At 43.9% G+C, this 13,826-nt stretch overlaps 2 protein-coding genes across 4 annotated transcripts in view; one reads left to right on the top strand and one right to left on the bottom strand.

Moving 5' to 3' along the window:
- HNRNPH1 (heterogeneous nuclear ribonucleoprotein H1) overlaps window positions 1-13,826 on the top strand; it is a 264,799-nt gene that overhangs the window by 132,558 nt on the left and 118,415 nt on the right. The window contains exon 1 of one of the 3 annotated variants that reach the window (XM_067032236.1): window positions 9,178-9,187. The exons of the other annotated variants lie outside the window; for them this stretch is intronic. The gene's annotated coding sequence lies outside the window, so the exon portion shown is untranslated. Of the gene's footprint in view, window positions 1-9,177; window positions 9,188-13,826 lie in introns of those variants that run through there. 3 annotated transcript variants of the gene reach the window in all.
- Window positions 1-13,826, bottom strand: part of MAML1 (mastermind like transcriptional coactivator 1) — a 46,774-nt gene that overhangs the window by 4,144 nt on the left and 28,804 nt on the right. Inside the window, exons 2-4 of the mRNA XM_059060512.2 lie at window positions 5,068-6,480; window positions 2,603-2,842; window positions 1,018-1,114 (exon numbers count right to left, since the gene is read on the bottom strand). Coding sequence (XP_058916495.1) covers window positions 1,018-1,114; window positions 2,603-2,842; window positions 5,068-6,480 — 1,750 coding nt within the window. The remainder of the gene's footprint in view (window positions 1-1,017; window positions 1,115-2,602; window positions 2,843-5,067; window positions 6,481-13,826) is intronic.

Genomic DNA, 13,826 nt, shown 5'->3' with positions numbered 1-13,826 from the left:
GAGATGTTTTTTTGTGCGTAAGTGAGCGATTGTTCAGGGGTTGGCCATACTGAGTACACTCTGTTTTTCCTCTTCCTCTCTCCATCAGCACCTAACTAAAAACTGAGTTGAAGACAAAAGGGAAATGCTGAAACAGTCCACTTCTCTCCCACTGATAGCCCACAACAACATCAGATGGGATGAAGGCAGGAAAGCTGGCCAAGACCCAGGCTTCTGAGATGCCCACAGACTTCAACCCCTGGTCCCTGTTAGCACAAGCATAATAAAACCCCACTTAAGTCTCCTCTGGAATGCACAGCTGTGGTCAACTTCTCTGGGACACTTTATAGCGAGAATCACTGACCAAGAGAAGCACAGGTTTTGAAGATATTCCAAGAGCTAGAAAGGCAGGTATGGCCTAGATTTTACTGCATCTGTCAACTGAAATCTCTCTATATTTCTGGAGCAACAGCCTGAGCAATGGCGGTCAGGTTCCCTCACATATCTGAGACATGACAGCTGAGACCTCAGAATGCTTCCTGCCCCTTTCTGGTCAACTGCTGATACTGCCATCCGTGACACCAATATGAGCAGACAGGAAGAAAGAAAAGAAGCAACAGGCCATAAAAGTGCATTAAGTCTCTCCTTATCTGGAAAATAGGAGAGGGTCATTTTTTGAACAGACACATAATGGTAGAAGCAAAGAACTTTCTTAAGAATTACAGAAGCCACTTCCTATTGATAAGATATCTTCCAACTACAGATGATTTTGCCTCAAAAGATTATACAGCCAGGGACCCAGCCAAAGCACTTAGCTAAAGTAGTCTGCCTCTATGACTTTCTTCTCCTGACCTGTAGGGTAACCAGAACACTAGGCTCCTTATACAGAATGGAGTTACAGGAGCATATACATCCATTTAGCATCTATAGCATAAAGCTGGGCAGACAGCAGGAACTCAGCACGAGTAGAACAAACTACCTGCTCTGTCCAGTGCCTGCCTTCCCCTGCCCCACTCCACTGCCTCAGACACTCCTCACCTGTGAACTGTCCAACCTGTTGTGGGAAGGAGCTCTGTGTTGGGTCTTGGTACTGGGGTGGCGGGCGGGTCAGATGGCGCTGAAACTGTTGCTTCTCCTAGAAAATGCCAAGAACAACAGAAAATTATAAGACCCACATAAAACAAAAACAAAGTGATTAGAGAAAGGTAAACTGTCCAAGTTTGTTACTCAGAGGGACTCCTACGGAGATAATGGGCGTAATCTCATTTGGGGGACTCTTAATAAATTGCAGTATGAGACAGAAGGATGGGGCAATGATTAAAAAAAAAAAAAAGTGACGTATCAGTTTAAAGAAAAAAGAATGGCAGACCAGGGAAATGCAAATCAAAGCCACAATGAGACAGATATCACTTCACACCTACTAGGATGGCTAGAATCAAAAAGACATAAGTGTGTCAAGGATGTGGAGAAACTGGCCCCCTCACACACTGCTGTGGGAACGCAAAATGGTGCAGCTGCTTTGGAAAACAGTCTGGCAGTTTCTCAAAAGGTTAAAGAGTTATACCATATGACTCAACAACAATTCCATCTCTTGGTGTATACTCAAAAGGACTGAAAACCTATGTCCACAAAAAGGGGAAACAACCCAAATGTCTATAAACTGATGAACAGATAAAATGTAGCATATTCATAGAATGGAATATTATTCAGCCACAGAAAGGAGTGAGGTATGGATACATGCTACAATATGGCTGAATCTTGAATGCGTTTATACGAAATGTCCGGAATAGATAAATCTATAGAGATAAAAAGTAGATTAGTGGTTCCCTAGGCTTGGGAAGATGGGGGAACAACTTTTAATGGGTACAGGGTTTCTTTTAGGTAATGTTCTAAAAGTGGCTGTGGTGATGGTTTGTATAACTCTGTGAATAAACTAAAAACTATTTGAATTATACACTTTAAATGGGTAGACTGCATGTCATGTGAATTACATCCCAATAAAGCTGTTATTTAAAAAATGGTAGAACTGAGGCAGTAACGTGGGTTTTAAAGTCCTCCTCAATCAACTTTATCCTCTGGGTAGCTAGTTCTCTTATGTCTTAAGGATGCAATTTAAAATCCTGAGAACTCCTGTAACCTTGGTACCTAAACACTACATTTAGTGACCAAGTGGGTGAACTGCAGGACTAGGAGGGGGCTTGTCAGTCCTGATTCTTGAACCTCAGTACCTCAGGGATGTCTTCATTTCCCTGCTTTACGTTCTCCCTTATAGCAATCTCTACCTTTACAAAAAAGCTTGATCCCACAGCAAACTGTTGAACCAGTGAGCTCAGTGCTTTGGTAGCTGCTGAAAAGGGACATGGAAAAATGTTCCTAACACATAGTTTTAGCCACAGATTCAGCCTTCATTAATGCCCACTAAGTGACATAAAGCTGCTCTGACACAGGCTACCACTGTCTGAGAAACATCACATGCCTGTTTCCAGGAGTACTCTAATACCGGGCATACAAACAATCACAAATCCACATACATACACACTGGAGCTTGTAGCTACTGCAGTGACTTGGGAGGCAGGCAAACATGGGAAAGGATGGTGGGGTTTTCTTCCATCTTTCTCTTTACCTGTTCTGCCAGAAGGTGCTGTTGCCTTTGCAAAAACTGCTGTTGTTGCAAATGCTTTTGTTGCTGCTCCCTCTGTTTCTGTTGGTCCAAAAGCAACTGATGCTGCTTCATTACAGCTGCCTGCTGCTGGTTACTGAGAAAGGAGGTGCTACTGTGAGTGCTGGCCACGGACACAGCGGGTGGCTGAGTCCCCACGCTGGCAGCCTGGGTTGGTACAGGGACGCTGGGAGGGTTCTGGTCCTGTCAACACAGAAAAGGGGGTCTCAAGTCAGGTGGGACACACTGAAGACTATAAGCCCTGATCAGAGAAGATTAGCTGCATCCAGTGAAAGCCTGGCTCAAGGCTCTCTTGAAGCCTCTTCTTCCCTGCAGGTGACTCCAGAGAAACCACCCTCCAGGGCAGGGCTGGAGACCAATAGCACTAACACCTGAGTATTCAGGCATGGCAATGAACAGTCACTAGCTGCATGTTAGGTTTGTTTCCTATGATTCACCAGTGGCAAAGGTGTGATTTTACATTTAAGCTCATATATTTGTATACATAGTTCCAGTGGCAACTGTAGCTTATAAATGCTCCCTTACTGGAATGCATGGGTGTGGATAGGCCCCCAGAGGAGGAACTTCTGAGGGGCTCTGGTCAATGGAGATGTTACATTCTGAGTGTGCAAACCTTGGGCCCCTGGTGGCAGGGCTGTCCCTGAACCTCCTGAAATTATATGGTTTGTCCACCTGTGTACAGCATTTTCCTGGAAAGAGACTGCTTGACTTTTGTCAGATACTCATGCTCAAAAAATACTGAGTACCAATGAGAACTTTAATGGATATTCTCTATTAATACCTGAACCTAAAGTGAGAGAGTCATGTCAAAGGTTACCACAATATTACCCCAACATCATTACTTACCTTTAAAAGGAGAAATTTTAACTCATACAGGAAAAAGGCAAAAAGCAATTATCATTTAAAAAAATTCAACTTTTTGAGCTTTTCCCTAGTCCTTATTTATTTGTATGTATGTATGTATGTATGTATTTGGCTGCACCGGGTCTTAGTTGTGGCATGAGGGATCTAGTTCCCTCACCAGGAATCAAACCTGGGCCCCCTGCATTGGGAGCGTGGAGTCTTAACCACTGGACCACCAGGGAAGTCCCTCATTTGTATATTTAATCTTTTTACAAGATTCTAATCTTAGAGCAGACAGATTCTGAAGTAATCTCCTCACCCCAATCACCAGAAGCTTATGGACTACAAGAGTGCCTTGTGAGGTGCAAAGTACTACTGAAATGGCAGACATCACTGTGCCGCTCTTTCTTTAGGATGCTCTTAGTGACTGTGTAGCAGTTTAGTGGCTGAAATAATTACAAGTATGAACGTTTATATATGCATTCTTCTGCTGACAGATGCTTAGACTGCTTCCAGTTTTTGGCTATTAGAAATAATCATGCAATGAATATCTTGTAGTAACTTTCTTCTTTTTTTTGGATTATTTCTTGCAGGGGTATATAATGTGTCAATGCTTACAAATATTTTTATGGCTTATGAAAAATACAAAATGTCAAATTACTTTCCAAAAGCATTGTGCCCATTTACACACCCTCACTACTATCTGAACATGTCAATTTCCTCATGGTATTACTAGCATTGAGTTTTTTAATTTTTAAAATTTTAGAGTGTGCTACAAAGAGACTGCAGGCTTATAGCCGTGAAAGAAAGGAGGCAATGCAATACACCCAACTGCATGTGACACAACTACTGTCACACAAGTGTTAAAAAGTATCAATGGATCTATATATATATGTCTTCTATAGATATAGAAGACAATCCAGGACACACTGTGGAGTAAGAAAAGCAAGTGCTAACTTTGAGGAAGTCTGGGAACACTCTGTGTTTGTTTACTATACAAGTCCTAGCCATGAGAAGGCTTCCAGTGGGGAGACATTTTAGAACATATTTGAATGTGAGTAGAAATGCAAATAATGATCATCACAGAATGGTACTTGATCATTCTCCACCCTACAAAGCCATGTGATTCTGCCAGGCTTGACTAAATAACTTGTTAGGAAGCAGCACTCACCTATAATGTTATAAGCTTACTAAAACTTATGGTATTTTGAACACACATGTCTGAAAAGTGGTATATTAAAAAAAAAAGCAGAGCCTCTAAGGACATTAAATGTGATCTTGCCACAAATGACTTAAGTTGTATGGCATGAAAGAGACACTAGACCAAGAGCAGGGGATTCCTCAAACGGGTATACAGTTAAAACCAAGTTACACTAGAGAATTTTACCCTGTTTTTGTTTTTTAAGAATCAATCCTCGTTTGCTTGGTCAATTTTCACTCCCAAGGGAGTCAAAGGACGAAAGTACCAGTTCCCTCCCTCCCTTTGTTCCGCAACTACCTGGGATCTGGTAACCACACTAGGATGGATGTGGATGCAGAATAACAGAGTGAAGTCCCGTGCTCACCTGGCTAGGTGGAACCAGTGATCGGAAGGGCAAATTTCCTGGCTTTGGTTTCATTAGAAATAAGGAGTTCTGCTCGTTGTTCAGATGAGACAGTTGCTGGGGAAGATAAGCCATCAGGGCCGGCTTGCTCTGGCCAGCCCCAGGGCCGCCTTGCCCACAGTCTGCTTTGTAGTGAGAAAGGGGTTTGGTGTTGCCGTAGTCCAGCACTGATCCTTGGTTAGCCACGGGATTCTGATTCAAGTTACTTGGTGGCTGGTGACTCAGCAGGCTCACATGGCTGGGCTGGAGATAGGGGCCTCCGGGCCGAGGGGAGCTCTTGTTCACACTGGGCATCATGAGCAGTTTGGAGCTAGTGAAGTCTTGCTTGTAACCAGGAGGGCTGGCAGGTTTTTCCATGGAATAAGGGACATTTAAGGGGCTGTGGGAGGGGCCTGTCTGCTGCCACGTGGATATCTGGCCTGGAGCTGGTGCTGGGGCAGCCTGCTGTGGGTTCTGGAGCATCTGCTCACGCTTCTGCTTGGCAGCGATCTGCTGGAGTTGGTGGGCAGAGGACAGCTCTGAGCTCCCACCTGGGCCCTGGCTAGGCAACACCACACTGGAGAGGGCTCTTTGTGCATTCTGGGCCTGGGCTGATGCCGACATCAGGTTGGGACTGGGATTGTCCACCCCAGGCTGACCAGAGGTGTGGAACAGGGGCTGAGAGCCTCCTAGACTGGGTGAATCTGTGCTCACAGGGCCAGATGAAGGCCCCATAAAGGTCTGTCCTGCAGACCCAGCCCTCACTTGTGGAGAGCCTAACTGTTCTTGTTCAAAGGCTGCTGGAGAGAATTCTGTTTTAATATTAATGTCCTGTGCCAAGGGGGTCTGTGTGGCAGAACCAGAAGACTCTGGATCCTTCTTCTCTTCAAAGTCCTCATTAAATAGGTCCTTCATGTCTTCATCAGGCACTGACCTGTTCAGCTCCTCGATGAGCTCCTTCCACTCCTGCTCATTAAGGTTGAGGTCAGGCATGAGGTTGCTTTGAGATATGGAGCCTCCAGCCCCTGCGATCATGCAAGGCAGGTCATCCACGGGCTCCTGCTTCAGTTCTTTATTCAGGCTCAGGGGAAATGACTCACTGGGGTTGCTGCCTCCATTCAAGTGGAGGCTCGAGTCTGCCAGACACTTCTTGCTGATGGAGTCCAGCCCCAGTGAGTGCTTCCCGCTGGCCTGTAGGGCCTCTGTGCCAGGCTTGTCAGGCTGACCAAGGGGGGAGGCTGGAGGCAGGCCATTGGAAGAGACGGCAACTCCCAGAGGGGCCTCCCGGCGGGTCTTCTTATGCCCAGGAAAGAAGTCTCCATAGCCATTCTGTTGATCACCATTCTGAGGGGATGTGGCACTATCGAGATTCCTCTTCACCGTATCATGGAGATGCTGAAAAACAAGAAAAAGAGTGACTTATATATACACCACGTATGAGGCCCGTCTGCTTCTAATGGTGACTTAAACCAGGGGCCTCTATCCCTGCAGTGCTCTCCTGCCGATTTTGCTTGCCCAGTTTACAACTCTCACTTCTGGGAACACACCCCCATTCCCCCTCCAGGGTTGTCTCTGCCTCTTCCTCTCCTGTGGCCTTGCCTGAGTGAAGACTAGCTCAGCTGTGGGAAAGTAATCCAGCTGCAGTCAATGCGTCAGTCCCTGTACTCTTGCAGCTCTTTTTTCAGGACACAAGCCTGACGCAGCCCAGTCATCTAATCTGAGGGTGTGACTGAGAATGGAGCTAATGAGAAAGAGCCAAAGGATACATATATATTCTTGAGGACATCATTTGCATCCCGGATCTAGGTTATACACGAGACCAGCCATCCCCCTAGACTTTTCACTTATGGGAACCAATAAATTTCTCCTTGTGTTTAAGCTGGTTTAACTTGGATTTCTGTTGCCTTCAGCTAAAGGAGACTTAGCTAGTATAGGCTCTTTTTCAGGCCTTGTTGGGGGCTGATCACAAGCTCCAGGCCTCCATCTTAGTGCACACGCATTTTCATGCCCTTCCTCATCTTTCTAGGTGCCCTTGCCTGGCTCCACCCCTTCTCTCCAGGCTAGGCTGCTTCCTCATATGCCTTACAGGCCTCTGCCTTTTGGCTTTTGTCCCACTCTGCTCCCCACCAACCGTGAGCATCTTCTAATCCCCTGTACCCAGTCACCAGCCCTCCCAAATCCTACCACTTCTTAACAAGACCATTAATTTGAACACAGTCATGTCTGTCTGGCAGTTACTTACTTCCCCATGTTCTCCTCAATTGGATTTGTTCAACTAATCTTATTAAGAGTCTACCATGTGTCAGGGACAAGTGCTGTGGGGATATCAAGACAAATGAGGTGGTCCCTACTCTTCACAGGCTTCCAATCTTCTAGGACATGGGACATACATGGACATGGCTACAGAATAAGACAAACACCATATGCAAGCCGTAGAGCAATAAGCACCCTGAGAGTTCAAGGGCAGGAGTTTCATGGAGAGAACATGACAGGAAGAGAAGAGGTGGTATCTTTCCGTTATTTCCCAGCCTCGTTTTCAGCTACCAGGACACAACTCCTCCACTAACAGAGGCACCTGCACTCAGCCTCCATACACGTCTGCTCCTTTCCTATGTTTACTTCTGTTATATTTTTGTCCTTTATCCCCCACTCTCAATTCCAACCTCCCCCTCAACCACTGGCCCTAAGCATTTATACCGTGCTATTTACAACATTCCAATTAACAGCTTTCATTATTATCTTTAAGCAGATTTCAGAGGAGTTAGAGAGTAGCACAAGACACTCTGTGCTGCTTTCTTCTGCTGCAGAGAAGGGTCACAATGACCCACAACATCCACCCCAGGAGGCTAAGCACAGAAGTACCTGACCCCCTGGGCGTGGGGTGGAGAGAAAGAGGGGGCCAAGGGCACCAGCTCTCAGCAGCAAACTACCTGTAGACACAAATGTGCAATGAGCAAGAAAACAAGGAGGGCAATTTTATCAGTCTCTGAGTTCCAATTTTAATGTTCCAGTCCCTCTCCTTCAAGATTTTATTTGTTAACTGTTAAAGCTGACTGCACAGTGTTCTATAAATACTGGCTAAGTATTTCTTTAAATGCATATCTGGGTAATTAAGTTAGCTCAGAAAAGGTTAGGAATGCTCAATAAATGGAACTGTAGGGCAGAGGTATAAGCAAAACATGATCCTAGGACTCAACTCAAGAACACAGCCCCTACGTATAGAGGGAACATATCTCAAGATAATAAATTTATGACAAACCCACAGCCAATATAATATTCTGTGGTGAAAAGCTGAAAGCCTTCCTGCTAAATTCTGGAACAAGACAAGGATGCTCACTCTCACCTCTTCTATTCAACACAGTACTGAAGTCCTAGCCACAGAAATCAGACAAGAAAAAGAAATAAAAGGTATTCAAATTGCAAGAGAAAAGGTAAAATTGTCATTATATGCAGATGATATGATATCATACATAGAAAACCCTAAATACTCCACACAAAAACTACTAGTACTGATAAATGAATTCAGCAAGGTAGCAGGATACAAGATTAACATACAGAAATCAGTTGCATTTCTTTACACCAACAATGAAATATCAGAAAAGGAATGTTAAAAAAAAAAAAAAAACTTTTAAAATTGCACCCCCAACAATAAAATACTTAGGAATAAACCTGACCAAGGAGGTGAAAGACTTATACACTGAGAACTATAAAACATTAATAAAGGAAACTGAAGATGATTCAAAGAAATGGAAAGATATCCCATGCTCTTGGATTGGAAGACTTAATACATTAAAATGGCCATACTACCCAAAAGAATCGACAGATTTAATGCAATCCCTATCAAATTACCCATGACAGTTTTCACAGAACTAATCTTTTTTAAAAAACATTTTTAAAAAGATTTATTTTTGGCCTGCGTTGGGTCTTGGCTGTGGCATGTGGGATCTTCATTGCAGCACATGGACTCTTCGTTGCAGCACGTGGGCTTCTATCTAGTTGTGGCACGTGGGTTTTCTCTTCTCTAGTTGTGGCACGTGGGTTCCAGGGCGTGTGGGCTCTGTAGTTTGCAGCACGCAGGCTCTCTAGTTGAGGCGTGTGAGCTCAGTAATTGCGGCACGTGGGCTTAGTTGTCCTGCAGAATGTGGCAACTCAGTTCCCTGACCAGGGATCAAACCTGTGTCCCCTGCATTGTAAGGCAGATGCTTTACCACTGGACCACCAGGGAGGTCCCTAGAACAAATAATCTTAAAATTCATATGGAACCGTAAAAGTCCCAGAATTGTCAAAGCAACCCTGAGGAAAAAGAACAAAGCTGGAGGCATAACCCTGCCAGACTTCAGACAATACTACAAAGCTATAGTAATCAAAACAGTGTGGTACTGGCACAAAAACAGACATATGGATCAATGGAACACAGGGTCCAGAAATAAACCTACACACCTACAATCAATTAATCTTCAACAAAGGAGGTAAGAATATACAATGGGAAAAAGACAGCCTCTTCAGCAACTGGTGTTGGGAAAGTTGGACAGCTGCGTGTAAATCAATGAAGTTAGAACACACCCTCTCACCATACACTAAAATAAACTCAAAATGGCTTAAAGACTTAAATGTAAGACATGACACCATAAAAATCCTAGAAGAGATCACAGGCAAAACGTTCTCTGACATGAATCGTACCAATGTTTTCTCAGGTCAGTCTCCCAAGGTAACAGAAATATAAACCAAACCAAACAAAAAAACCAAATAGGACCTAATGAAACTCACAAGCTTTTCCACAGCAAAGGAAACCATCGACAAAATGAAAAGACAACCTATGGAATGGGAGAAAATATTTGCAAACGATGAGACTGACAAGGGCTTAATTTCCAAAATATACAGACAGCTCATACAACTCGACAACAAAAAAATCAAACAACCCAATCAAAAAATGGGCAGAAGACCTAAACAGACATTTCTCCAAAGAAGACACACAGATGGCCAATAGGCATATGAAAAGATGCTCAACATGGCTAATTATCAGACAAATGCAAATCAAAACTACAATGAGGCATCTAATCACCTTACACCAGTCAGAATGTCCATCAACAAAAAAATCTACAAACAATAAATGCTGGAGGGCTTCCCTGATGGTGCAGTGGCTGGGAATCCACCTACCAATGCAGCGGACATGGGTTCAAGCCCCGGTCCAGGAAGATCCCACATGCTGTGGAGCAACTAAGCCTGTGCACAACTACTGAGCCTGCAATCTAGAGCCCACGAGCCACAACTACTGAGCCCACACACCGCAACTACTGAAGCCCCTGTGCGTAGAGCCCATGCTCCAAAACAAACAGAGGCCACCGCAATGAGAGGCTCACGCACCACAACAAAGAGTAGTCCCCCATTACCACAACTAGAGAAAGCCCGCGTGCAGCAACTTAGACTCAACGCAGCCAAAAATAAAATAAATAAATTTATCAAAAAAATAAACACCCTTTAAAAAATAAAATAAATGTTGGAGAGGGTGTGGAGAAAAGGGAACCCTCTTATACTGCTGGTGGGGATGTCAGTTAGTGCACCCACTGTGGAAAACAGTATGGAGGTTCCTCAAGAAACTAAAAACAGAATTACCATATGATCCAGCAATCCCACTCCTGGGTATATACCCAGACAAAACTGTAATTCAAAAAGAGACATGCACTGCTATGTTCATAGCAGCACTATTCACAACAGCCAAGACCTGGAAACAACCTAAGTGTCCACTGACAAATGAATGGATAAAGAAGATGTGGTACATATATACAATGGAATACTACTCAGCCATAGAAAAGAAGGAAATAATGCCATTAGCAGCAACATGGATGCAACTAGAGATTATCATACTAAGTAACGCAAGCCAGAAAGACAAATACCATGATATACCACTTATATGTGGAATTTAAAATATGACACAAATGAACTTATTTATGAAATAAATAGAATCACGGACATAGAGAACAGACTGGTGGTTGTCAGCAAAGGGTTGGAGTGGGATGTTGGGGTTAGCAGACGTAAGTTTTTATATACAGAACGGATAAGCAAGGTCCTACTGTATAGCGCAGAGAACTATATTTACTATCTTATGATAAACCATAATGGAAAAGAATATAAAAAAAGAATGTATGTATATATGTATAACTGAATCACTTTGCTGTACAGCAACATTGTAAATCAACTATACTTCAATTAAAAAAAAAATACTGGGACTTCCCCAGTGGTCCAATGGCTAAGATACCATGCTCCCAATGCAGGGGGCCCAGGATGGATTCCTGGTCAGGGAACTAGATCCCACATGCCACAACTAAGAGTTTGCGTGCCACAACTAAAGATCCCGCTTGCCGCAACAAAGATCCCGCATGCTGCAACTAAAACCTGGCACAGCCAGATAAATAAATAAATATCAAAACAAAACAAAACAAAACTAGGAACACAGCCCCTACAACACAAGGATATGTGCGCTTTACTTTCATGTAGGTTTTTCTGCTTCCTGCTGCCACCTAGGGGTGAGAGCGGGAAAGGAACCATAATCCTAAAATGGACCCTTTATAAGATCCTTTGTTTTAAAAGTTTCCTTCTGGGAACGTAAATTCATACCCATTTAGTCCGTCAGAAGGAAATAAAAATGAGTTGCTAATTTTCGGGGGGGTTATTCTTTCTATTATTTCTTTTTTTTGGAAAATAATTTGTTCCTCAGTGTCAGGTTTGGGCTCTCTGTAAACCTGGGAGCTCAGTTTTCTACTTTCCTAAGGGGGAAGATGGACACCTAAGAGGTCAACGCACATGATGAGTCAGCTGATTCTCCCAGATTAGAAACAGAATCCTTCTTTGCCATAACAGATATAAAAGCTACCACGTCCTCTTTCAATATCCACATGCAGACAGCTGCAGGCAAATTCCAAAGTAACAACTTAATTTTGCAATACCAATTGCTTTTAGCCAAAGGAAACACCAGGTCATTTTCTCAACTGCACACAAAATTTAACTGGAATGATGTAGGTGGGTCTGGGAAGTGTGGAATACAGTGGCGCTGGCAGATTTTTGAGTCTTGAGCATTTGCAGGAGTGCCTGATATGTGTAGGGCACTGTAGAGGAAGACAAAGACGAGTAAACCATGGAGCCTGATCTCCAGGAATTTATAACAGAGATGGGAAAATGGTCTGAACTGATTATAAATTATTTAAGAACAAACACAGTAAGAGCTATAAAGCATACACGACTGGCTGTCCTTGTGCTTGCCCTCAGTGTACTGGTACTTCTGGGTACTCAGCTCAGAGGTTTCTGTTGTAACTACCTAATGGTCTCCCGATGCACAGGGTTTCAGGAGGATTCAGTTCTGGGATAATGTAATCTGGTGCTCATTTCCTCCACAAGGGAGTTTTGTTAAAGAATACTTCATGCTTGATGGTAAACTGGAGGCCTTGCATGCTCACCCAGTCAGTCCTGACTCCTACCCTAGCCTGTGCCACTCATCATCTTCTCTGGGAGAGGGGCCCCAGGATAAAAACGGTGAGTCAAGTTGGAGTTGCCACACCTTATGGACACCAAATCAGTATCCTGTCCCCACCCATCCACTAGCCCTCACTTAGTGAGGACAGTCCCTCACCTAGCCTCTACTTTCACCCTCTTCCACCACCCACCAATGAAATTCCAGTGTGCTTTGTGGTAAAACTCCCCCAAATGAGAGTTCTCCCACTGAGTTAACAAACAGATGTGGCTGTTTAAGACAGGGGTGGCTCTCTCATCAATGTTCCTTATGCACTGACATGTAGATGAAAGTATAGGTTGACAGGGACTTCCCTGGCGGTCCAGTGGTTGGGACTCTGCGCTTCTACAGCAGGGGGCGCAGGTTCAATCCCTGGTCAGGGAACTAAGATCCCGCATACTGTGTGGCACGGCCAAAGAAGGAAAAAAAAAAAAAAAAAAAGTATAGATTGACAATATAGAGGTTCCTCAAAAAAACTAAAAACAGAGTTGTCATATGTTCCAGCAATCCCACTCCGGAGTATATATCCAGACAATACTATAATTCAAAAAGACAGGGACTTCCCTGGTGGTGCAGTGGTTAAGAATCCGCCTGCCAACGCAGGGGACACGGGTTCGAGCCTTGATCCAGGAAGATCCCACATGCCGCAGAGCAACTAAGCCTGTGAGCCACAACTACTGAGCCAGTGCTCTAGAGCCCACGAGCCACAACTACTGAAGCCCGTGTGCCCTAGAGCCCATGCTCTGCAACAAGAGAAGCCACCGCAATGAGAAGCCCATGTACCGCAACAAAGAGTAGCCCCCGCTTGCTGCAACTAAAGAAAGCCTGCGCACCGCAACGAAGACCCAATGCAGCCAAAAATAAATTTCTAAAAAAAAAATTAAAAACGATACATGCAACCCCTATGTTCACAGCAGCACTATTCACAATCTAAATGTCCATCAACAGATGAATGGATAACGAAGATGTGGTATGTTTATACAATGGAATACTACTCAGCCGTAAAAAAAGAAGGAAATAATGCCATTTGCAGCAACATGGATGCAATTAGAGATTATCATACTAAGTAAAGTAATTCAGAAAGAGAAAGAAAAATACCATATGATATCACTTATATGTGGAATCTAAAATATGACACAAATGAACCTATCTACAAAACAGAAACAGATTCACAGACATAGAGAACAGACTGTGGTTGCCAAGGTGGGTGGGGGGTCGGGGAGGGACGGATTGGAAG

Source organism: Kogia breviceps, chromosome 4 (assembly GCF_026419965.1).
Source record: "Kogia breviceps isolate mKogBre1 chromosome 4, mKogBre1 haplotype 1, whole genome shotgun sequence".
NCBI classification, from domain to species: Eukaryota; Metazoa; Chordata; class Mammalia; order Artiodactyla; family Physeteridae; genus Kogia; species Kogia breviceps.
The sequence above is the reverse complement of the archived record's forward strand: the minus strand, read 5'-3'. Positions and strand labels throughout refer to the sequence as shown.